At 33.6% G+C, this 27,700-nt stretch overlaps 1 protein-coding gene across 1 annotated transcript in view; it reads left to right on the top strand.

Annotated features, from left to right (window-relative positions):
* NCAM2 (neural cell adhesion molecule 2) overlaps nt 1-27,700 on the top strand; it is a 222,499-nt gene that overhangs the window by 98,852 nt on the left and 95,947 nt on the right. The window contains exons 10-11 of the mRNA XM_042954333.1: nt 15,023-15,210; nt 19,876-19,972. Coding sequence (XP_042810267.1) covers nt 15,023-15,210; nt 19,876-19,972 — 285 coding nt within the window. The remainder of the gene's footprint in view (nt 1-15,022; nt 15,211-19,875; nt 19,973-27,700) is intronic.

Genomic DNA, 27,700 nt, shown 5'->3' with positions numbered 1-27,700 from the left:
GCTCTGGAGGCTGTAAGTCCAAGGTCAGTGAACCAACATGGTGGGGTTCTGGTGCAGATTGCTGGCTTCTATTTCTATCCTCATAGGATGGAGAACAGAGCCCAGGAACAATGCTGTCTTCTGACTCTTACAGGGTACTGATCGCATTGTGAGAACTCCACCCTTATGACCTCATCTACTCCTCATCATCTCCCCGAAGCCACACCTCCTAATACCATTATATTGGGGAGCAGAGTTGCAACATTTGAATTGGGGAGAGCACAAACAATCAGTTCATAACAATGCTTCTCCACTTTCCTCCTCTTCCCTAGGATGAAGATTTACCCTGTTGGATTTATTACTTTATACCTTAGTCCATAATAGCATGGCCACCAAAACTTATGGTATTGATTCTTGAGAAAGGCAGGTAAAACAACTCGAATCCAACCAGCCAGAACTCTGTGATCATTAAATCCTTTAATCCTTGGAATTCTATTATTTAATTTCGGTGGAGCAGTGGCAAGGACAAGTTTTTCCTAATATTACCCATGTATTGTTGATACCTATCTACTGACTTAAGTCAGCTTTTGTTTGTGATGATTTAAGCTAGATAGTAGTTTTCTAATATATTGGGCTTTACTAAAACAATATTTGAATGTCGTAGTATTAGCGGCTGTCCTTAAATTTTAATGAACCTGCTGGAACTAATCCTAAGACATTGGTTATTTAAATTATCGAAACTTCAGTTTCCTGATTTGTGAAGAGGAAGAAATGGATCTAAATTCATTATTTTACGAATTGAGGCATACTGAGATTAGGATCTTAATTACATATATTTTCACTCAACAGTATTTATCAGGCATGTCCTACTAACCAAGCACTCTTCCAGGTGTTGGGTATAGAGAACCAAATTAAGCAAGCAAAAATGACTTTGTGAACTTTACATTCTAGAAGGGAAAACAGATAATAAACAAAACAAAGTAGCAAAATATATAACATGAGGAACAGTGAAAAGAGTCAATGAGAACTAAATAGAGCACTGCGGTGAGATACATCAGCAGCTAACGCCACCATAATCATACATAATAAACATTCCAGAACTCAGCAGCGCTATATAATAAGAGTTCTCATGCTCAACTGCAATCAGCTGACATAGGCAGGCTTTCAGTAGGGAGCCTTATGTCAAGCAGCAATGCTTAACTCCATGCTGTGGGTCCAGTAACACTTGTCACCAGGCAGAAGAGGTGACCCCTTACAGGGAGGAAGCCACCTCATGGTGATGGCAGAGGCACAAGAGAACAAACCCCATAATGGGAGCTTGATTTCAAGTGCTAGCTCATGTCACATCCAAAAAGTCATGTGGCTAAGCCTATCATCACTCCAGTATGGTAATGCGCTCCTATTGAGAGGGCTTCGGGAGCAAATATTTGCTAAATAAAATAAGCTATATCAGAAGTACATGCCCATGAGTACAAGATAATTTTAAAGTAATAATCGGGTTTGTGAATCCTGATTACAGGTTTATTTACATTTTTCTCTCATTTGCTTCAAACTTGCTTGTGTCATCACATATTGAATAAGAAAAACCAACATAATTTTCAATAATTTTTTTAAAGATGTTAAAGAAATAAATGGTATTTTTGTATCTTCATTTAACAACCCTCATAATAATCACTCAGGTTAATGATATTTATTGTATAACATTAGAAATAGTGTATTATTAGTGCTTTTCAAATGCAAAATGATTGAAGGGATATACAAATATTGCAATATATTTAGGAAGATGGGATCTACTTATATGGGTCAGCATAGAAAGTATCATAAAATAACATATAATTTAATGCAATTGTAATTAAAAATGTGTCATAGAGACTATACAAATGAGCAGTAACAAAGAAAAAACAAAAAATCCTCTTAGAAATGTAATATCATCACAATATTTTAAAGAACTGTAGTATCATCACAATATTTTAAAGATCTAGAAAGGAAGGACCAGATTATACTGGTTCTGCATCCACACCATTTCAAAAACCTATGTGACTCACTTGACTTACTATATTTACTCACATAGATCACTTTATTTCATATGTTTTGGGTCATCCAGAGTGAAATGTCCTGTGTGCTCTCATATTGCTGATAAGAAAAACTGTTTCTGCCCCTCTGATGCTTGTTAAGAGCAATTCACTCTTTAAAATATTTTTAGCACTCATGGTATCTTAAAATGCTTCCTCTGTAGCAGGATTTCAAATATTACTTGTTAGATACAAGTAATTCAGTGATTATCCTGTTTGTTTAGGAAACCTTTGACTTATCTTGGGCTTGATAAAAAGTCTTCTAAGATTATAAGAACAATTACCAATGTAGTCAGCCTAATACCATAAAAGGTATTCTATTTTGAGATACTTTTATTTTTTTCTGTGATTTCCTCAAACTTCAATGTGATTAATTTTTGCTCCTAGTAGCCATGAGTCATCAATGCTAACAATTGATTTAACCATTTTTCTCGCCTTGAGCAGCATTTCACATTGTGATTGCTCATTTTAATTATTTTTTGGAAAGATTGTTATTTTACATTTTTATACAATAATAAAAATTAGATATATAAAATTCCAGATCATAGGCTCATAAACCAAGATAATAATTTCACTTGAATATGTACATATTTAGTTTTAAATTTTATTTCAAATTGTTTGGTTTTGCACAGTGAAATATCATTTCCTAGAATGAGTAGAAACGTTTCCACTCTAATGTAATATGCACAAAACCAAAGCCAATTATTTCTAATATCCCTTTTTCTAAAGTGGGGGGAAAAAGAAATAAAGAAAAGAAAAGAAAACACATATTTATGATTTTCCAAAAACTCTCTGGGAAATCCCAAAGATATATTTATATGTAGTAGATATCCTTAAATCTTAACTTTTCCTGTAAATTTACAGTTTTATTTTGGAAAAGCAAAATCAAAAGCACTTTCACTAATTTATTCACTTGGCTGAATAAAAATTGTAGGTGACTGAGAAGCAGCTTGGTTACCTATTTAATAAAATTGACAATAAAACGTTTTAAAATAAACATAAAAGGTAAACAAAAAAATGCTTCATTAATTAAATCTTTGCTATGGGTATTTTTTATTTATACTGTGGTTTACAATGTGTTATTTCAACATTATTTTCATTTAATTTCTCTACTTCTTAAATCCATTAATATTATAAAACTGTTGATTATTTGTAATACAAATTTTGTGCATAATAGTATGGTACCAGCTATTTGATAATTATTGCCATATTCATTCATTAATTTTATATTTATTTAATGCTTATCATATGCTAGGGGGCAGATTGACCTTGGGTAAACACAATTAAGGAATGCACATTTTTTAGCTGAAAAAAAAATACTAACGATGGAGATCCATGTCAATTTTATTTTAGGAGAAGCTGTATAATTTTTTACTTTGTTTACCATGATGCAGTGCTCTGAAAATATATCACATATGATTCATTTCTAATCATAACTCAAATTGCTTTTATTCAATTTGGCTGAAAATATTTTTCTATATTATGTATAATTAATTAAATTTTGATGGTAGTTTATCACCTCTTTAAATTAAAAAGTATTCTAATCAAATGCACATTAAAAATATAAAATATATGTTAACATAAACGGTAGTTAAGCAGAATGAAATTGTGATCTAAGTCCAACTAAATAATACTGTGGTTATTTGAAAATTAAAAATATGTAACAATTTGATACCAATTTTTATTGAAGACATTTAAAGGAAGGTAGAAAAGGTTTACATAATTACCTATATTTCAGCCTTTCAATTAAGAGGTAATGAATATAAAGGTAAAATACTGACAATAAATAGTACCAATGTAATGTAATTGCAATTAAATTTGTTCATTACATAACACACCTAAACACTGATTGATAGATGATAAACACCACATTAACTATTATCATCATCATTATTTCTTTTTCTTTTTTTTTAAATTTATTTATTGAGAGAGAGAGAGAGAGCAAGCAGGGAAGAGGCAGAGAGAGAGGGAGAGGGAGTGAATCCCAAGCAGGCTCCACACCATCAGCAGAGAGCCCGACCCTGGGTTTGATGCACAAATCTGTGAGATCGTGACCTGAGCTGAAATCAAGACTGTGACGCTTAACTGACTGAGTCACATAGGCACCCCCTCATCATCATTATTTCAAATGTTGCTATTATTATTAATTATTAATTATTGTTATTATTATTATTATTATTGTATTATGGTAATAATACTGAGAGTTTTTGTTATTTATAGAACAACTTTAACACTGTTATATCCGTATGACCGATTATTCTTCTTTTGACAACTTAGTAGTTTTTATGAAAGAGATTCACTTAAGCTTTGTTTCCTAAATTTCTGTGTAGAATTGTGCATAATAATAATGTAGTCTTTAAAATACTGTAGCTTATAGCACTGCTAGGAATTTATCCAAGGGATACAGGAGTACTGATGCATAGGGGCACTTGTACCCCAATGTTTATAGCAGCACTCTCAACAATAGCCAAATTTTGGAAAGAGCCTAAATGTCCATCAACTGATGAATGGATAAAGAAATTGTGGTTTATATACACAATGGAGTACTACGTGGCAATGAGAAAGAATGAAATATGGCCCTTTGTAGCAACGTGGATAGAACTGGAGAGTGTGATGCTAAGTGAAATAAGCCATACAGAGAAAGACAGATACCATATGGTTTCACTCTTATGTGGATCCTGAGAAACTTTATAGAAACCCATGGGGGAGGGGAAGGAAAAAAAAAAAAAGAGGTTAGAGTGGGAGACAGCCAAAGCATAAGAGACTCTTAAAAACTGAGAACAAGCTGAGGGTTGATGGGGGTGGGAGGGAGGGCAGGGTGGGTGATGGGTATTGAGGAGGGCACCTTTTGGGATGAGCACTGGGTGTTGTATGGAAACCAATTTGACAATAAATTTCATATATTAAAAAAAATAAATAAATAAATAAACTACAAAATGCTTGCCTCCTTTTAAACTCAAAAAAATATATATAAAATAAAATACTGTAGCTTTATGGAAAATTCAATTATATAAAGCATAAATAGAGGAGAAATAGCCAGAGATAGTAAAATACCTTTATTTTGTAAATGCATTTATATTCAGATAAAAATATATTATATATATTATGTATACACTATATATATATATATATATATATATATATGTATATGCACATACAATTTATGGAAAAATATTAAGACAAGAGAAAGAAGAATAATTCACGGTACTCCTAATCAAGCTTATATTATTATCAGTAATAATTATATCACTAATAGCAGTCAAATTAAAGAGAAACCCAATGTGTGCTAAGAAGTCATACATAAGCATTATCTTAATATGACACTTATGACTCTAGAGTCATAAAATATGCTGAGATTTATGCATAACTTGTTTCAAATTTGGTACAGAAAATGCACATCCAACACTAGGGTTAATTGGCAATAAACGCACATCTAATTTTGTATTCCATGTAGCCACTAGAATTCCCATGATACATGGACTGAATCCAGTTAATTGCCATAGCTGATTCTGCCTATGAGTGAACATTCAGGAGAGCTGGATCTATAAAATTATTAATTGAATTATCCTCTAAAAGTGCCAAAGGATATATTAGCTTTATTCCCTTGATAGATTCCCTCAGCATAAATCAAATGAGAAAATCCAATGACTGAAAAAAGCGTCAAGGTGATTTACATATTAAAACAACATGTGCAGTTAATTCTTAGTTAATTTAAGGGGCTGGCTTCTTCACAAAATAAGCAATGAGTCCATGAAAAACAATGTATCACCACAGAATTAATACTGGATTAAAGTACTACATTCTGTGATATTAGGAAAATGAGACAAATGTTGGTATAGTTTTTCTCCACACTTACTGGATTTTCATTTATTGACTTAACTATTATTTGCTGGATATCTACTGGATGTGAAATATAAATTCAGGTGCTATACAGAACTGTGAGAAAAGTAACATTGTCCTTGCTCTCATGGAACTTATGTGGGTTTTGCGGGGAGAATTTTTGTTTTAATTTGGGAAATGGATGCATTAAGATGAAGTATGTCATAGTGATCAGACAGATGGGAAGCTAGTGCAATGTGCTGAACGCAGGAAAGGGTCAGGGATGGTGAGGGTCTAAGGATTGAAGTGGATTCAAATAGAGACAAAGTAGACAGGCATAGGTTAGCTAATGTGAAATGTTATAAATCTTCATAAAAGGTTTTAATTTCAAAAGTATGAGGATAACCTTATAGAAAGGATTAATCAGAATAGTGATTTTGTCTTTTTTTAAAGTTTATTATTATTATTTTTATTTTTATTTTGGGAGACAGAGAGAGAAAAAAAGGAAAGGGCAGAGAGAGGGAGAGAGAGAATCTCAAACAGGTTCCATGCTGTCAGCACAGAGCTTGACATGGGTCTTGAACCCACAGACTGTGAGATCATGACCTGAGCCGAAACCGATAGATGCTTAACCGCCTGAGCTGCCCAGGCACCCCAACATTGTCTTAAAATAGAAACTGGTTGGCTAGTAAGCCAGTAATGGCCAGGCCACACAATGAACCAGATGGTGGGAGAGAAGTGAATGGTATTTCTATATACTGTGATTTATTGGTGAAGAATGAATGTCAAACTTTTAAGAATATCCTATTTTATTTTACCGTGGTTCTTAAAATCTATATTAAAGAAAAAAATGGAAACGTTTATACCACAAAGTATGATGACTACAAGAAGGGTTAGTATTTCATGGCAGTATGTAAATTATTTGGAGTGTGTGCAAGACAGATTTGCTCTGATCCCAAAATTGTTTTACAAGAGCAGTACATGTTATACCATCAATATGATTTTTAAAGACAAATTTATTTTCATTGATTGTCAATCTTACCCTATTATGCTTTTCAGTTCGATTCACAAAACAGATAGGGCATAGTGAGTTTGTAGAGTGAGCTGCCTGATTTCTATTATTCATGAACCTGTGGAAATTCAGGTCAAAGATTTTTATAGTTCAGCTCCCAAAGCCCGTGTGTTGTGTGTCGTTATCAGCTTTGGCCAGCTCATGAGCAAGCTGACTTCAGGAATTCAGACCAGCACTCAGCAAGAATGTAAGACTTTACTCAGGTCACAGTTACCAACCACAAATAAACCATGTTCAGAAAAAAAGCCTTCAGAGCCTGAAAGGGAATGACAGGAGAAAGTGAAAAGCTTGTAGTAAGCAAATAATCAGGGAGGGAAGTTGTGCAGCGTTAGGAATGCATTGATGAGTGCCAGCTGCATGTTCAGCCCTAAGTCTCAGCCATAAGGCAAAAAAATTTAAAAGTACATTTATCAAAACAGGAGTAACTTGGCACTAGGTCTGAAAGCAGTCTTAGAAGTTTCTTTAATGTCTTCTTGTATGCCTGGAACATACTTTTCCTGATCCCCGCTTTGAGGAAATGACAAATTCAGATCCTGACACACTCTGGTGTTTCTTCTTATGCTGGTAACTTTAAATTAGAGATTCACTTAAGGTTATGGATGTAAGTACTGTTGAAATGTTCTAGCTCAGCTTTTTACCTATATGGCTTCCATTTAATTAGATTTAAATAATTATACTTTAGAGATCTTTCCATTGTGATGATAGATAGGAGAACATAGTTCTTTGATTGTTAAGAATTGTATTCATTTTACATCCAGTTTTATGTATTTTTCTTCTCACAGTCTGTGCAAAAATATAGTTTTATTAATCATGTAATTAGAAGTAGAAAATATGGGGGCCTAAAAATCATGTACTTCCCAATATTTTTGCCACTGAGGAACTCACATGATTTTCTCACATGCATCCTTTGGTTTTAAACATGTTAACTTATTAAAATGGTATTTACTAAAAGCATTATTCTTCATTTTCATTATAAGCATACATGCATATATATATATATATACATAAAATTACATGTATGTATTATAGTAAACTACCAACCAGAGGCTTTTATAAACTTGAGATAATTAACATTATCCTGAGGAGTTTATAATTTTAACCAAAAACAAATTTCACCTTTTATATGGTCCAATGCCTCTTTATATATGGTAAATATTATAATCCTCTGTCTATATTTTTAATTTGTCCAAGATTCATGTTTTCTGTGTTAATAAACTCCTAGAGATTAAAGAAACTTGTTCAACTATTAATTCTAAAAAGAAATAAAATAAAAAAACCCAAAGCCCAAACTAATAAACAAAAAATCAAGGTGACATCGTTGCTATCTGGCAGAGTTGGGACTTGAATCCAATGGCAGGCCTGACATTATTTCTAATGTAATATTTTACTTATAAACAGCAGCTGCAAAATTCTGGCTTCCACTGGTAGTTCATCACGCGCATGCCTGTGTGTGTGTGTGTGTGTGTGTGTGTCCAGATTCCTAATGTCAGGCTTGTTGTGACAATCCATGGGAAGCATGTAGCACTGTATTCAACACATTTTATATGCTCAAAAAATTTAGAAGTAAGGATCATGATCTTTGGGAAGTTTTCTTTGAGCCTCCCCTGCATATCCTAATTAGGCTCAGTGCTGATACCTTTCAGACAAGAACCTTACCCATTCCACTTCTATTGTGATACATATTGCCTTCATTATACTTATATATTTTTGCATCTGCCTGATCCCCTAGAGAGAGAGGGAGACATGGAATCTGAAGCAGGTTTCAGGCTCTGAGCTGTCAGCACAGAGCCTGACATGGGGTTCGATCTCAGGATCTGTGAGATCATGACTTGGGCTGAAGTTGGACACCTAACTGACCGAGCCACCCAGGAACCCCTTATTTTATTTTTTAATGTCTATTTATTTTGAGAAAGAAGAGAAAACGTGAACAGGGAGGGGCAGAGAAAGAAAGAGAGAGAGATTGAATCCCAGGCAGGATCTGTGATGATAGCACAGAGCTCAATTCAGGGCTTTATCTCATGAACTGAGATCATGACCTGCACTGAAATCAAGAGTCAGATGCTTAAACGGCCAAGCCACCCAGACACCCCAACCAATCAAATTATATACAATAGTTTAACATATCTTATTAATTAAGAATAAAAGGTATATTCACATTTTCCAACTGAAGTTTAGAGCATTATCTTTGACTTTGTGATATTGAAAGAATGGGTTTACTTTTCTCTCTGTTTACAGTTTTAAATAAATTCATAGTTTACTATTTTAGTTTTTTTGTGTTTTGATGCTGAACTTGATGTAAGTGTATCAGTGAGTTGGTTCAAGTTACCCCAAATTATAAAATAAACTTGAGAGAACATAAAAACTTCAAGAAGGTGGGGATCTTGTCTTTCATGTTCAGCATTTGATCCCCAATACGCAGAAGAGAGCACTGGATGAAATCAGGAACTATTTGTGAAATATAAATTCTACAACAAAGCAAAATACACTTTATTGTCTTCTTGTCCTTTTTAATTTTATTTTCCTTCTTTTTTTCCTGTTTCCTCCTGCCCTCTTTCATTCTCTCTCCTTCTCTTTCTCACCACTCTTTTTTGTTATTTTTCAATTCTCAATGTAAGGTTAACTAACTCCTGAATTTTCATCTAAGCACTATCTATTCAAGGGTATGTTGCCAAAATGTGATTCTAGCCATAAAACCCCGAGTGCAGAAAATAATCGACATGCCCCAGAATACATTTCATCTTACATCTTAGCTCCTCATACCTCAGCAGAGAAATTGGCAAAGTGGTTATGATGTTAATTATCTCATTTTATTGACATCATCCTGAAATGAGTGTACCAATGTGCATTTGTTTCCATCAAATTTTTTTCCAAACTCTATTACATGTTTCCTTTATTGCTTAAATGCAGCATACAGGACTAGTGAAATACTTCTTGATTACTTGGTATAATCACTTCAAACACTAATTTCACTATTAATGATCTATTAAAACCACTCTCTGAGAATGTACTTAGTTATTAATAGAATAACTGGCATAGTGTTGTGGTTTCATAACCTGATCAAAAAGAGCAAAAGATTACGGGTTGTCTCTGCCACCACCTTCCCAAATATCCAAGAGTCAAATTTCTTGTGTGTAGAACAAAGATTTGTAGAGGACTCTCCGGTTCCTTTTTCAGATATTTGATGCTATGATATCTGTCCCAGTTCTGCATAACTTAAAATGACCATATGCACGAAAGTATTACAAGTTTAACTTTGTTCATAGGTAAATACAATAAACACAAAGATCCCTTATTTGCGTAAGGAGAACTTGGTGAATACACAAACAGTTGGATATAAATCTTCCCTGTCTTCCTGCATGAAAGTCTGGTTGGGGTGAATTTCTTTATTGTGTGATTGATTGTTCAAAACTGTTTCATTCAAAATTATAGAAAATAATCCAATAGATTCTAACACCGCCATGTTTCTTTCATGTCTTTCTTTGCTTTTCTCTTTCTTCTTAAACAAAAGGAAACAAGTTTTCCTTTAATTGCCTTTTTTGGGGAATGTACTCTACCTTTTGTCAGAGAGAAATTATGTTGGCGCTTAAAAATGTTAAGGTAGACTTGTATTTAAATTGATCGCAATAGGGGTCACGATTGTTCTAATGGGGGAGAGAGATTGAACTAAATTCCAAAGACAACAAAAGTAGGTGGAGACTTACAGTCATTGAACAGAATGATGGAAGTCAGTGGTTGGAAAATTACTAAGAGAAACTTGATTACATTTCAACTACAATGTGATTCTTGCTAAACTAACCTGACGAAATTCTTATAAAAGTAAGCCACGTATATGGGCATTAAGGGTGGGTAATAAGGAACTTGACCAGATTTCAAAGATACTGAGATATCCAGGATAGAAAGATTTCCACTAAACTGGCTCAGGATTCTTTACTGAAGAACGCAGCTGATCAGGGAAGGTCCTGAGGATAAACCCTAGTCCTTATAAAAAGGCTTATAGAGGGGCACCTGGTTGACTCAGTTGGTTAAACATCCGACTTTGGCTCAGGTCATGAACTCTCGGACTCTGTGCTGTCAGCCTCTTTGCTGTCAGAGTCTGCTTCTGATCCTCTGTTCCCCTCTTTCTCTGCCCCCCACCATTGCTTGTGCTCTCTCTCTCTCTCTCTCTCAGAAATAGTTAGAGAAAGACTGATATCATATGTGTTCACTCATCTGTGGAACTTGAGAAACTTAACAGAAGACCATGGGGGAAGAGAAGGGGAAAAAATAGTTTCAAATCGAGGGAGGCAAACCATAAGAAACTCCTAAATACAGAGAACAAACTGAGGTTTGCTTGGGGGAGCTGGGGAGAGGGAGGAATGGGTGATGGGCATTGAGGAGGGCACTTGTTGAGATGAGCACTGGGTGTTGTAGGTAAGTGATGATGAATCATGGGAATCTACCCCTAAAACCAAGAGCACACTGTAGACACTGTATGTTAGCTAACTTGACAATAAATTACATATAAAAAATAAAAATAAATAAATACATACATACATACATACATACATACACATTTTTTTAAAAAAGGGTTATAGAAACCTGACAAAAGTTTTGTCAAGGAGGGCATTTTTGCCACTTTCCTCGGTTCTCATTGTTACCTGAAGCTTTCTGAAGGGACACCGCTACTTTTCCATCCAGCGAATGACATATTTTATCGTGTCAGTATTCACGTTTCTCTGATTTTTTCACTACTTTGCTCAGATAAAAAATGTGTTTTTCCCATAAAGTTATTTCTGTTCATTGAATTTTGTAGAATATTTTATTTTGGGCTTCACTAGGATTTGGGGGACATATAATGCCCTGAGAGATGTTTCCATTTCTTTATGGTTTATTGATGCCGTATTCCTCTCTCCTCCTCCTTCCGCCTGCTGTTTTCTTAACTGCCAAAGTTTATTTGTTCGGCACAATACTTCAAGTCTTTCAGGATGTGAAAGGCCTACTCTTTAAAAAGGCCATTTCTCTGAAAATCACTCTTTTTGATTATCAACATGAAATATGGCTGCTTGTTTTTAGCCTGAAGCTTTCTCATGTTGCCTGTGCCAGAATCGTATCCTTCTTCAAACAGTGACCCAACACCAATTGTTCGGTTTTATTAACGTGCCAATGTTGTGCTAGTGCATATTGCTGCATTGGCAGTGTTTTGAGGCTACAAAGCATGTAATGTATGGGAATTTACTTTATGTTTTATTGTAGATGGAAGTTATCAATATTTTCTTGCCTCACACCACAAATACATTTTTTTTTAATGTGCCTTTCAGGATAGCATGTATTGCCTGCAGCGTGTTTGCACTCAACATCAGTGATTCCAAATTAAATTCCTACTGAGATCATGAGGCAGACAATTAGTAGCAATTGCTTGCTTTTGGAGAAAAATCAAATCTTGCCCTAAGTTTATGGTCAAATTATAGTAATATAATACATATTTATACAGATGCCGCATCATGGACAGAGTAGACTGTGAGTCAGCCGTCTATTAATAGTTCCATTAGCATGTATGATTTTCATATTGGGCTATACTTATATGCAAGTAAATTATCCATAAACCTTTCCTTAGAATATGATAATGTTAAAGAGATTATATTTCATATTTATGAAGAGTAATAAAATGTTTTACAGATAGAGCTGTATATCTATATAACCTTAGCTTTTCACTCTGAACATCAGGAAGTTTGGCTTCTCTCACACTTGTACCCCTAATTAGTTATACGTTCCTAGATTTTTCACTTCGTCTTTCCACGCCTTGAAAAAGGTCTTCTTTTTCTTTTTTTTTTTCTTTTTTTCTTTTCTCCTTGAAAATACCTTCCGTTCAATTTAACTGAGCTGTTGAATTGAAAATTAATTGGCTGATTAAGTTCAAGTAAATTTGATGTACGGTTTTTGAGTAAGCACCTTACACTGTGTAAGCTATCAGGTATATAATTGTGAACAAGGCATATCTTAACTTGTAAGAGTCAGAGCATTTAGTGAAAACACAACGACATGGATCCGGCCAATGCCTGTGACCATGCTGAGGGAAAACATAGAGTCTGTGGGAGCACCAAGTACAGAAGCCCACGCCCAACTGAAGGTTGTGGACAGGCTGCGTTGAGGAAGTGTGGGGCTCAGTTTTGAAGACAGTCAGACGGGAAGGACGGGCACCCTGCAAGCTGAGGATAACCATAGGTAGAGATGTCTGCGTGATATTTAAGCACACCTAAGGGCCAAGATGTGTTACTGCTTATTTAGACAATTCTCTTTTGAGGGACATTAAGTTGTTTTGAGTTTTTGTTAAGATAATAATGCATTAAAAGTCCTTTATATAAACTTTGGATGTTTCTATTTATTTTCTCTGGAGAGAAACGTAAGACCAGATTGCAGAATCAAAATTATAAAGGTTTTTAAGGCTCTTTATCTTCCTGAGGGGTTGTTCAAATTGTATTTACCTCAATAACGTATGATAGAGTCCACATCACCAACACGTTGCTAGCACTGAATAATATAATTTTGTTCCTGGGTTGAATGGCTATCTAATGAATGGCCTCTGGTTAAAATCACCCTAGATTCGTATCCCACACGTACAGCTTAGTGCTAGAATAAGCTGCACAGCCCTTACTCCAGATCCTTCATGCTTAAAATAGAATAGCACCTTCCTCACAAGGTTATTAAAAAGATAAAACAGAATAAAATGTACCATCCTACTGTCTTACATGGAAAACATTCAATTAATATTCCATACCAGTGTTATGATAATATTCAAATCTGTGAGATTGGCATTAAAAACATACACTAAAACAAATAAAGGACAAGGATTTTAAAATTACTTGTGCATTTGTACTATAAATTACAATTCTTATATATCAGATATATAATCTATTGATATAACAAAATTGGTGTAGCTCATTTTTAAGTAATTACAGGTAGTAAAACAAAACAAAACTGAAATTGATAGTCTGTGAAATGATACTAAGTTCTAAATAATTAATAACAATAACAATCAACATTTTCTACCAGCAACATTTTAGCTACCACTTAATTTAGGATTATGATATTTAGTAAAAATTTTAAAAATGAATTCTCTCAAATAATTATACAGCCAAGATACTGAAACTTGAAGAGGTTATGATTGGCATGGAGCAAGGCTAAAAACCACACTTGTGTGTCTTCGCAATTAGCTTATTTTGATAAAACAATATAATAATATTGTCTATTTTCTCTTAACTGTTTTTACAGAGGTCTGATGTAGGGGCCTCAGTTTTGCCAGACCCTCAGAGGCACTGATTAATTTTCAAATCAACTTTGTCAATTAAATTAAATCATCTCTGGTTTAATTAGAACTGCAAATTATTTTTCAGGAAAAAAAAATGTCTCTTAATTGTGATATTGACATTTCAATTTAGATTTTATATATGCTTCAAAATATCTTATAAAAGAAATTATGCGAATAAGACAAGATTTAAAAATGACACATGACCACTGATTCCATTATCCTAAACTCTCACTTTATAATGAAGTTTGTTGTGGAAACAGATTTCATATACGTACATAGCTATTAATTAACTGGTTAGATAATTTTTTCTCAGATTATTAAAAGCAAATTTTGTACACTAATGTTTCACGTTTTAATGAATATTTTTATATTAATTTTAAAATTATTTGATGAAAGAGTCAAGCAACATATTTTCATGAGTTCTGCTGTCACACACTAAATATATGAAATTAAATTGATGTGGCTTTTTTTTTTTTAATTTTTTTTTTTAACATTTATTTATTTTTGAGACAGAGAGAGACAGAGCATGAACGGGGGAGGGGCAGAGAGGGAGACACAGAATCGGAAACAGGCTCCAGGCTCTGAGCTGTCAGCACAGAGCCCGACGCGGGGCTCGAACTCACGGACCGCGAGATCATGACCCGAGCTGAAGTCGGCCGCTTAACCGACTGAGCCACCCAGGCGCCCCATGTGGCTTTTTTTTTTGTAGTTGAGTAATAATTACTGTTGTTAACGCTAATTGATTATTTACCTAAAAGAAAAGGTCTATAAATGTTACGTTATTTTGCTTTACAGATGCTCCCAAGTTTATATCAAACCAAACAATTTATTACTCTTGGGAAGGAAACCCGATCAATATAAGCTGTGATGTGAAATCTAATCCACCAGCATCAGTCCTTTGGAGAAGAGAGAAATTAGTCTTGCCAGCTAAAAACACCACTAATTTAAAGACATATAGTGCAGGGAGAAAGATGATATTAGAGGTAAGTCTTTATGTACATATGAATAAGTTGTATTATTTTAGCAGTTAACTATTATGTTATATTTTTAAATACCTTGATATAAATACACTTATATATTTCATATAATACATATACACACACAAATCTTATTGTATATTTTTCATGTCCTTTTACTTAAAAAGGAAATTTTGTGCATTTGGATCATGGCCCATTAATGATTAATTTCTCATAATTTACTTATGTAGGATTATGAGTGTATAACAAAAGCCATTATTTTTCATGAAATAATATTTGGAAAAAGTCAGTTATATCAGGAAAAAATAGAGTGAGGGAATGAGTAATTAATTCATCAGTTATCGAGGGCCAAAAGTTCAGTTTCACTGTTGATTGTAGCCATTGTTTTTGAGGTTATGCTTTGTTTCTAGGACTGGCATATGTTACTTCTTGCTGTTACATACTTACAAGTTTCTAAATAAACCAGATTTACTTGTTCACTGCCTCATTTCATTTTATTTTGTATATGTATTTTACATGTATACATATTTTATTTTGTTAAGTTTATTTATTGTGAGAGAGAGAGGGAGAGAGAGCAGGGGTAGGGGTAGGGGTAGAGGGAGAGGGAGAGAGAATCCTAAGCAGGCTCTGCACTGTCAGCACAGAGCCCAAGGTGGGACTCAAACTTACGAACTGTGAGATCATGACCCGAGCCAAAATAGAGAGTTGGACGCTTAACCAACTGAGCCACAGAGGCGCCTTTCATTTTATAGTTTAAATTAAGATTGTATATCATTGTTTTTATACTGCCTAGTGCCTGGGCTTTAAATTCTGTTTGAGTACACTACCTCTTATTTAGTAATTGCTGATTATGTGTCTGTATCAATTCCCAAAGTTTGTGTTTCTATGACCATAATCAGGGACCCTTCCAGTTTATCATTCTTTCAATATAATTAGGAATCTTCCCCACCAGCCTTATTTAGCTGAAAGGACACTATATTTTTTCCCTGTAGTTCAGTTTACATAAATTTTAAAGACGCATGGTTTAAAATAACATCTGATATCCAGACTGCATGAACTTCAAGGTGTTCTCATTGGTGCCTTGTTAAGTCTTCTACCTGGTAACTGGACTTAGTGAAATGTTTGGTTGATAGAAGGGTTTAACCATTACTTCCCCAATTATTTGGATAGCTGACTAATAATTAAGCTACTCTGTCTAAATCCATTTTGGTTTAAGTTGGTTCCTTTGTAACTTTATTAGAAGAACTAGCTATTGGTGAATTGACACAGAGGTCAAGTTCACAAAGACATTTGGGTAGATTTAACCTAAAATGTAGGTATTTAACCATAGTTAAAAACCAAGGTTAGATTTAATCTTAGTTTGGGGTACTGTGTTACTATGTTTGGGCTGCTATAATGAATACCAGATTGGGTAGTTTCAACAAAGAAACCCTTCCCCACATCCACATTTCTGTAGGCTAGAAGTCCAGGAACAAGGTGCCAGGGTGGTTTGTTTGTTTGTTTGTTTGTTTATGAAATCCCTGTCCTTGTTTGCAGATGTTCCCTCTAACCATTTACTAACATAGACTTTCCTATGTGCACATAAAGAGAGAGCTCTGGTTTCTTGTCTTTTTATAAGGACATTAAGACCCATTTTTATGACCTCACTTAACTTCAGTTATCTCTTTAAAGACCCTATCTCCAAATAACATTAGAGGTTAGGGTTTCAACATGTGAATTCCATGGGTCAACACAATTCATTCCGTAACAGGTAGATTTAAGTTCATGTTTAAATGACAGACTAATCTGCAATTTCTGCTTTACATCATTTTACCAGTTTTCAGTTTCTGGGATAGCTCATAATTCTCCATAGTCAATTTCAAGCAACATGTAATAAATCCGACATTTAAATATATTAATTATTTTATATTTAAATATTTTATTCATATAAAGCTCTCATGTTATTTAATCTTCTGCCCAAATGGCATTTCTCTCCATCCCAAAGTGAAAACTAAGCAATTTTTATTTATACACAGCCGCACAGTTTGTTGGTTAGAGCATTGACCTTGAATATACACTTTTTATGTGCATACTATTTTCAAAAATCAGATTAAAATCATGAATAAATAACTAATGTATAACTAATACAATAAGAAGACAAAATAAAACAAAATAACAATAACTATAAAAAAGAAAAAGCAATGATAAGCATTACTAATCTTGAATCAATAACATATATAGTTGGTTATGATACATTTTTATTTTTTTGGTAATTATTATAATAGTCATATAATTGCTAATTCTTAACATGTAATACAATATAGAAAAATAGAGTTTGCAATTGATAACAAGTTGGTCAATAATAGATTTCTTGAATTGATTTTAAATTTTTTCCTTTCACGTTGAGTAAATATATATTTTCAATCTTTTAAATTATGAATTTTAAGACATAATAAAATATTATATAAATCCTTTGGATTGCTGCCAATAAATTCATCTCTATAGCCCATCCATTTTTTTTTTCCCCTGAGTGCTTCCTGAGGTAATTGGACATATTTTTAATATATGGGCAAAAATTGATGTAGGAACTTTCTAATGGATTGATTGGAATAATATTGTTTTATTGTTCTCTGTTGTTTCTTAAGTAAAGTGCTAACTATTAAATATATGATTTTTTCTCACAATGGAATACAGAGAAATGAAACCAAGTTTTTGAAGGCTTAGGAAAAAGATTATTGAATTCCCTTATCAACGATGTATTCCCAGCCCTTATTGATGTTCAAAACTATATGTGGTTCTATTATGTACTATGAAAGCCCAACATCTTAAGTAACTTGAATTATTTTAATTGCATATTTAAATATGAAAAAGTGGTTTCATATGTAAGATGTTCCTAGTTCTTGGATAAATAGCAGGAATAACTGGTATATTTTAAATTTAAATATTTTTAAGTTAGTGCTTTATAATATACCTATTTGTACATTATTTTATTTTTTGATAAGATTACTTCTTATTTCATTGTGTTCATATTGGGCGTCAAGCCACTCTTGGACATTGTTTTCATATTGCTTTCCTAGAACACATCAAATATGCTGCCGGGCTCATGATTTGGTCAGGTTATATCTAGATCTGTGCTTTTCTTTTAAATAATCTATTCTATTAGGGGTGTTTTCTGTATTTGTTCATCATACAACATTATAAAGAAATTATTTCAGGCAAAATTATGAAACTTCTATCTTGGGATAAGCAAACTCCCAGGAACAGAAAACAAACAAACAAGTGAAAAAACCTTGAATTGAGCCTTTTAAAAGTCATTCCAATTAAACTGGTTATATTTAAATTACCTTTTTAATATGGAGGAGCTGCATGATAGTTCTCATACTTTGTCATGGCCATTCTGTCTCTGCATTGTGTCAGTTCAGTACACATTCTTTCCTGTGGACTAGATAAATAACTCTCAAATGCTTGTAAAATGAAGAAATTTTTTGTTGGCAGATTTCTTTCCCACTAGTAAAATTGTTTTAAAGTTAAATTAACCTAGTTTATTAAAAACTGAATGTAAGAAAAATGAATATTTTAATCACTCAAAAGTACTTACATAAGAACTGTTAAATGTTCTAATCCTTAAACTTATGATCTACTCCTAGATAGACAGCTAACCAGAGAATGAATAACACAGATTTTTTTTGTACTCTTTCAGAATTACCATCTTCAATGGACCTCAAAATTGCACTTTTAGTTAATGGCCTCTCATTACCACAAAAATCATTTTCCCCTTTTTGGGATAGAGTTGAAATTAACAGCAACTCTTGTTGTAAGCATATGCTCCCTTAATAATAGTTACTGGGATTGAAAATTGTATCTATTACTATCATCAAATCTCTTTTCTGAATTGATACTTCAGAATTTCGGTACATTAGAATTACAGGGTTGGTCCCAACGTTCAGCAATAGAATTCTGGAAGGTTAACTTAATTATGGATTTCGAATGTGTAAGGATTGAGGTCAGCTATTTTGCACCTAAACTGAAAGAGAATGATAAGAATTGAACATAACTGGAGGCGAGATACTGTTATTAGTTATCAAGATAATATGCCTGTCTACAGGGATTACTACACAAGAGCAACATTTTTCTTGCAAAGCACCTTCCTGGAAAGATTATTATTTTTTTTTTAGAATGAGTCCTCATCCTTCATTAATATTTCATATTCAATAAAATCATGAGAGGGAAAGAAAACTGATGTATTTCCAACCTTTTTTGAACTTTAAGTCTGCCTGACTTGAGGCTAAAACAGAAAACAAAGAGTTAATTGATGCTTTGGGAACAATTTTCTGTTTTCAAGTTCATGTCTGCAGTGATTGCAGAATATATTTTTTTTCAAAATGTGTACTACTTTCAGATCCTTACATACATTAATATCTAGTGATTTTTCTATTCAGTAGATGTAGCATTTATCTACTTAATAAATTAATAGCGAAACTATATTTCACCTAGTCCCATGGAAACACAGGTCTATGGATTACATCTTGAAAGGGTGTGATACTTACTTGATACAGAAAAAAAAAAAGAATATGACAAGGAGTTGTAAATAATAGAACAGTTGTGAAGATGGTAGGCATACTAGAGTCTATTTTAAAACCGTTGTGATATTGTTTTAAAATTGTTCAACATTTATTATTATGATTATTTTAGATTGCACCTACATCTGACAATGACTTTGGACGATATAATTGCACAGCCACTAACCGTATAGGAACAAGATTTCAAGAATATATTCTTGCTTTGGCTGGTAAGTATAGCACAATAATTTCTGAGATCTCCTAAAATATTTCTGTAATCAAATAGCTTTACATTTTAATAAGTAATGATACAGGTTATTATTAGAAGGAATGAACCAATACTTAAAAATTTAGAACAGTTGCATCTGAGGGAAGATAGTGAGGACTTAGAACATATTTACTAATCAAGATTGATTTTAAACCTTGGTTCGGATCCCCCAACTTTATGAGTGAACTGTCTATGAAAAAAAAGGCGAAAATATCTTAGGAAAGCAGATAATAGGGGCGCCTGGGTGGCTCAGTCAGTTAAGCGTCTGACTTCGGCTCAGGTCATGATCTCAGTTTGTGACTTCAGGCCCCTCATCGGGTTCTGCGCTGACAGTTCAGAGCCTGGAGCCTGCTTCAGATTCTGTGTCTCCTTCTCTCTCTCTATCCCTCCCCTGCTTGTGTTCTCTCTCTCTCAAAAATAAATAAATAAACCTTAAAAAAGAAAGCAAATTATATTTTATGAAAGTTAGAACCCTATGAAAAAAAACTAAAAATAAAAGACATCTTGATAGAAAACAAACTAAAATTAATCTGTTTTAAAATCTTAAAGTTGAAACTACAAATAGTAAGCTTATTTTTAAGGCAAATAGAAAATTTAGGATTATATAACTGCCATTGAAAACTGTTGCATTTTTTGTTTGAAAACATTCTAGTTATTCCCAGAGCTTAAAGATATAGAAATAATGACATGTAGAATACAATTCATTTTAACTAGAAATCTAGTTATGTTTTTAGTTATATAAATAACAGTTATATATAAAATATACATACATATTTATAGAATTTGCCATTATGTTTTACAAGACTGGAAGTCAGAAGATATACATTGTAGTATATTTTTTATAGCTCCTATGATACAAAAACTTGATTTATTGCATTTTAAGAGTAGGTAGAGAAATATCAAAAAATTATTGTAATATTATGTTTTAATAGAATACATACCTTCTATGAAAATATTTTAAACTGTTTTCTAAGTAGAGTTCCAGTATATAACTATAATTTTATATTAAGTTAAGAAAGGTATTTATTATTACTGATATGATATGATACTGATATATATCATAATGATATGATTATATGATATAAATATACTCCTGAAGTAATGTTATTAGTCGTAAAGACCAAAGGGAAGTTTAAAAGTTTATAAAACCTGGAGAGCCTGGGTGGCTCAGTCGGTTAAGCCTCCGACTTGGGCTCAGGTCATGATCTCATGGTTGGTGAGTTCGAGCCCCACGTTGGGCTCTGTGCTGACCACTTGGAGCCTTCAGATTCTGTGTCTCCCTCTCTCTCTACCCCTCCCCTGCTCATTCTCTGTCTTTCTCTCTCTCTCCCTCTCTCAAAAATAAATAAATATTTAAAAAAACAAAAGTTTACAAAACTAATCAATACTCAAAATATTATGTAACTGGAACCCGTTACTCTCCAGGTCAAGTTTTGTTAGACTAAGGGAGAAGGACGAGAAGGGATTGTATGAAAGGTTCTTGGGGAAGGAAGGAGGAAGAAAAATATTGACATGAAAGAGAACTTAGACAGGAAGGGAAGGAAGGAGGAAGGGATAAAGAAAGGAAAGAAAGAAATGAATATTTATTATCTACCACGACGTTATTAGAAAATTAATCTCAATGAAAATCACAGGAAGTAGACTGTCCACATTTAGGCATATGAATAAACCATTAACAAGCAATTAAATTCTAGGAAAATGAAATGTGCTAAGTCATATCAAAATTCACTGATACTAAATTGAAGTGAATATGATCTGTACTGATCAGAGCATTCACTACTTATATTAATTCCAAGCCTCAGGAAATTAGATGAATTTCCTTGTAATTAATATGAACTTTTTATAAATAATAACTATGTATGTGACAAATATATATATATATAGAATTATAATAATATTGATGCACTATTTTACATGTTCTTTTTTACAGATGATATAAGTTTGTATCTATTAGGTAAACTTTACTAATGACCAGACTTTCTTAAATTTTTAAGTGCTTATAATTCTAGAAAAAATATGAAAAATAGAACATTATATTCATAATGAATAGACATTATTAAATTCTCAGGAAACATTTAATATCTCACATTTATTCATATTTCACATTCCATACTGGAAAATTTTTCATTGAAAAATGAAAATATATTTGATACTTATCCTGACATGGGGTCTGGGTGTGTCTGATACCTATACTTATAATGAAAGTATTAACTTACTGAGTTTCCCTCAGCTTGAAAAATAGAAAATGTTCACCTCAGGTAAGAACTAAAAGGTTATTGGAACTATTTATTGAATAGCACAATTTTCTTAATATTTAAAATTTTGTGATAAATGCATACCTAAAATTTGTTTCAGAAAGAGGTAGATTCAACTGAAATTGTAATGGAGATATAAAAATGAATTAGACCCTGAGCCTTACATGAGAAACCTACATTTAAGTATCGACATTTATAAACATTATTCCTTTGATGGGACCTCTTTATTTAATGCTTACAAAATGCAGTCTTTCCTGAAGAATTTGAACAATGAAAATGCAATGTGATTTTAAATAAAATATAAGAGAAATGCTATATAAAAAGTTAAATATTTCAAAACGGGTGTAAATATCACAGCTCAAAATTTCATTGGCCTGTCTGACCTAGTAAAATTACAGATAATTTATTATATGGTATTTTATACTATACCAGGTTATTTAGATTCAAAGGGGCAATAAAATAAAGCAGCTAAAATTGCATATGAAATTATGTGCTACATATTCAGTGATAAATACAGGAAAAAGCTACCCTTTTAACTTCCTTTGTTTCAAAAATCATTTTTTTCCTTTTTCTTTTCCTTCCTTATCTTCCTTTTTTGCCTCCTTTAAAATTAAGTCCTACATCAAAGTAAGGTAGACATCTGTATGTGGGTGGGGGCACAACAGCCTGGAATAGGGTGTCATACCCTCAGCAGAGTTAATAGACTAAAGGGGGCCACAGTGGTCTAGTGTGGGATGTTGGAGTCTAGGCAGGTGAGAAGGATTTCCATGTGCCAAGACAGATACAGCAACCCAGAGAGGAGTATTGGAACCTAATCAGTGTTAAGGAGGGATCCAACCAAGTAAAAGGGTGGGGGCAGTGATTCATGACTCATTTCTACAAGTGTATGGGGTAACATCAGTAAGTATATAAAGTATAATACAGTATGAACTAATCATCTCACCTTTAAAGTTGCAGATAAAGGACAAAAACTAGAATAACCCTGGGATAATGGTTGGGGATTGGAGTTACCAGTGTGAAGTCTGGTTTTAACGTATGTTGATAAAGATAGAAAGGAGAAAAGAAGTAAAGATGTGTGTGTGTGTGTGTGTGTGTGTGTGTGTGTGTGTATTCAGCCATTTCTACAAGGAACTTCTTTTTGTCAGGAATCTTACTTAGAAAACAATTTCTGATCTATCTCTATCCACCAAGAGGACTTGGGATGTGTAACACCTCAGCAGCAAAGAGCATACTAGCCTGGTACCCACTTCTTGGTTTTATTTGTTTCTAAAGTTTATTTATTTATTTTGAGAGAGAGAGAGAGAGAGAGAGAGGGAGGGAGAGAGAGAGGCTGCAACTAGCAGGGGAGGGGCAGAGAGATAGGGAGAGAGAATCCCAAGCAGGCTCCCCACCACTAGCATAGAGCCCAATGTGGGGCTAGAACCCATGAACATGAGATCATGACCTGAACTGAAGTCAAGAGTCAGAGGCTTAACCAACTGAGCCACCCAGGCTCCCCTACTTCTTGGTTTCTAAATACCATTCTTCAGTAAAAGTAACCAGGGTTTCTTGTAAAATTGCTGATTCTAACAGTGGAACCAAGTACAAAATAAGCCTGGAAAAATGTGTTGTGCCAGGAGGAAAAGAAATTAATAAAAAAAAGTAGAGAGAGAGAGACATGTCAAAAACATCCATCAACCAATTTTAATAAATATCATAATACAAATGAATTCAGCTGAGGGGCATCAATGGTTGCTAATGCGAGTACAATGAGAAAAAATTTAGTCAGATGACAAAAAAAATAAATGGAAATGTTTTTAAAGTGTCTACTCCTCAAATTATTTTTAAATACAATGGAAAAATAATAACATTACGGTTGATAAACCTACCAGATCCCACTTTAATTAAGTGATCAAAATTAACATCACCAGTAATGAGAAAATTAAACTTGGGTGCTACCAGAAATAGGTAATGAGAAGAACACATAATAACAATTGTAATATTCCTGCCAAACGTGCATATCAGGATCTAGTATGAGGAAATGTAAGACAAGTCCAAATTGAGGTACCATCTACAAAATAACCAGCCTTCAAAGTATCAAAGCCATGCAAACAAAGGACTGATTGAGGAAACTTTCTAGATTAAAGGACAGTAAAGATAAATAACAAATAAATGCCATGCCTGCATCTTTTGCTACAAAGGACATTACTAGGGGAGCGCCTGGGTGGCTCAGTTGGTTAAGCCTCTGACTTGGGCCCAGGTTATGGTCTCGCAGTTTGTGACCTTGAGCCCCACGTAGGCCTCTATGCTTACAGGTCAGAGCCTGGAGCCTGCTTCAGATTCTGTGTCTCCCTCTCTCTCTGCTCACAGGTTATGTTCACAAGATATCTTATGTGTATTTATTGGCCTTAGTTTCCTTCCTCTTTATTCTTTTTTCTTTGAACATAATTTCATACTCATAGGAAATTTGTGAGAATAGTTCATAGAACTTATATTTTTTTTATCTGAGCCATTTATCGGGGGCCAACTTCAGCGTGTATTTACTGTATGTAACAAAACATTCCCCTACAAAAGCTCTATAAAACAATTAAATTACTGTCTAATCCAAAGACTAAAATCTGATCCTACCTGTCATCCTACTAATGCCCTTCATGTTTTTTTAATGTTTATTTAGTTTTGAAGGTGAGAGAGACAGAGTGTGAGCAGGGGAGGGGCAGAGAGAGAGGGAGACACAGAATTGGAAGCAGGCTCCAGGCTCTGAGCTGTCAGCACAAAGCCCGATGCAGGGCTTGAACTCAAATCGTACACTTAACTGACTGAGCTACCCAGGTGCCCTAGACATCTTTTTTTCTAAAATCTCTTAGTAAGTATGATGATAGGTCTTTTCTTAACAGTGGAGGTATAATCTTTGATTAAGTAGGCTATGGAAGTGTATGGTATAACAGGGTATGGACATTGGCATACAGACAGCACTTATGTTCATGAGCTGGATATTTCACTTCCATGCCTCCCTCTTCATTTGCCTTTATTTCTTCTGGGAGAGAACAGTTTGATAAAATTGTAGCGAGAAGAAAAATAGGAGTGATTATTTACATTGAATCGTGAGTAGTCATCAACATAATTCTCACAGTAGCTCAAAGAAATACATGAGATATTATTTATACTTATTTTAAGGAAGAAAGATACATTTAAAAATTAGAAAACAATATGTAAACACATAATTTATTATATCTATTATGATGATTTAAATAATAAGTAGGATAAAATAGTGGCTAGATCAAAGGTGTCCTATGAGGGTCAGTAGGAAGGCAACATCCTTTTTCTTCTGCTACTATTTCCTACATGTGATCTTAATTGGCCAAGTCCTAGTAGTGACTGCCAGTTTTCTTTTCTCGTTCTCCCAAATAACATGAAGGAACTTGTATCCATTTTTAAAATGATTTTTCTAAAATAAAACATATTTACCTGTGCTTGGATTAAATCAGAAAAGCCCCGAACAGGTCTTTCTATTAGGCCCTGGTTTCATGTTTATGAGCAAGGATTGATTCAGTTCTCTTTGGTTTGTTTCCTATCTTTATAAAACTGTAATTATAAACCAGCCCATATATGTCTTATAATCAGTTTTGTTATATTAACTTTTTACCAAAATACCAGGGGCAAACACAATTAGATGAAGAGCGAGACATATACATATATATATATATATATATATATATATATATATATATATATACATATGAAAATTGGCATACAGATACCACTTATGTTCATGAGCTGGCTATTTCACCTCCATGCCTCTCACTTCATTTGCCTTTATTTATTCTGGGAGAGAAGAATATATATATACATATATATATATACACATATATATATATATACATACATATGTATATATGTATATATACATATGTATATATATTTGAAGACTTGGTCATGAATTTTTTTCAAGTGTACTTCTTAGGTGATAATCCTTCTTTGTAGAAAACATAATTTCATTTTTGATTTAGATTCCTATCTTGGGGCAAAAAAATGTAAAGCGCATTTAAGGCAAATCAAATTACAATCATATTGTTAACAATTATCATTCCTTCCTTATAATTTTCTACTTCCAGTAAATCATGTTCTGACAAGGCAGTCTACATACTCCTATGTATATAGTATATTTTAAAGTTTTCCTCAAGACATTTAATCTAACTTTTAAACTTTATCAAATGATTCATAAGCTTAACTTTCCTAATTCATTTGATGTTTGTTGTATTTCACTTTTAACTGTAAACTTTTCATATTAAATCTTAATATGATGAGCTCACAGTGGCTTCATTAATTGATATGATTTTCTGGTAAAGTCACCTTCTCCTGGGGACTTTGAGGAGATGGAATCCGCTGTCAGCTGTCAGGCAACACATCCCACATTGGCGAATGGGTGCTTCTGTCCTGAAGGGGGTTTCAATGCTCCCCAGAAGCCATTCCAAGCTCCACTTGATTAGACGTATGTGAAAACTAAGTGAGAAAATGAATTCAAAACAGCAGCACAGGTCATGTACTCAGTAAATACTAGCTAGCTACTATTATGGCCAAGCTGTCGTTCATATTGATAATTCATCTTTGGGTAAAAGTCAGTTTGTTAAATGCCTCTTTAGATATAATACTTAGATCTAGGAAAAAATACTTAGATCTAGACCTTGTAGAGTAATGCATAGTAAAATTTGATAATGGGATAATGACCTCACTTACTCTGGACACTATATTTCTATTAAAGGATACAAAATTTCATTTGATTTTGCCACTTTTTTTCCTTCTAGCCTACATCTTTTTCCCACAGACTGTTCTTAAGTGAGTTCTCCAGTCCTGTGCCCCACAATTGATTTTTCTTTTAACCTCAGTCAGGACCCTGTACTTACCCCTATTAAATCTCATCTTGTCCATTGGGCTCATCTTTTTAACCTATTGAGAGGCCCTGTCAAATCCAATGTCTAGCCTTTTTTCCAGGATTGACTTAATTCAAAAATATCATGAAGTGTGGTTATCTGTGTTTTCACCCAAGTCATGGAGAAGTCTATCAAGTCATTTTTGAGAATAGAGATCTGCTTACAGGCTAACCTGAATAAACTGAATAGAATTCGGTATATGTGGAATTATAGTCAATCTACTTGTCCTTATATTGGGATCATATTTTATCCAGACCCTTGTTACATAAAACTTGAAATCAGGTGAAAGTTCATTTGAAAACACACTTTCTTCAACTGAATATAAAGCCAGGTTTCTCTTACCTGATCGGTTTTATTATCTAGTCTGGAAACGTCTACAACAGGCTCCTTTTTTGCCCCTCAAAACTGTGAGGAAAACTTTTGCAAGTCTTCAGAAACTATGTATGGCATCATCTTAATTTTCTAACAACCATGCTTCTCTGAAAATAAAGGAAATGGGATAGCTAGATCTTATTTTTAAGGAGTCCA

Source organism: Panthera leo, chromosome C2, assembly GCF_018350215.1.
Source record: "Panthera leo isolate Ple1 chromosome C2, P.leo_Ple1_pat1.1, whole genome shotgun sequence".
NCBI lineage: Eukaryota > Metazoa > Chordata > Mammalia > Carnivora > Felidae > Panthera > Panthera leo.
Note: the sequence above shows the minus strand (reverse complement) of the source record. Positions and strands in the feature narration are given on the sequence as shown.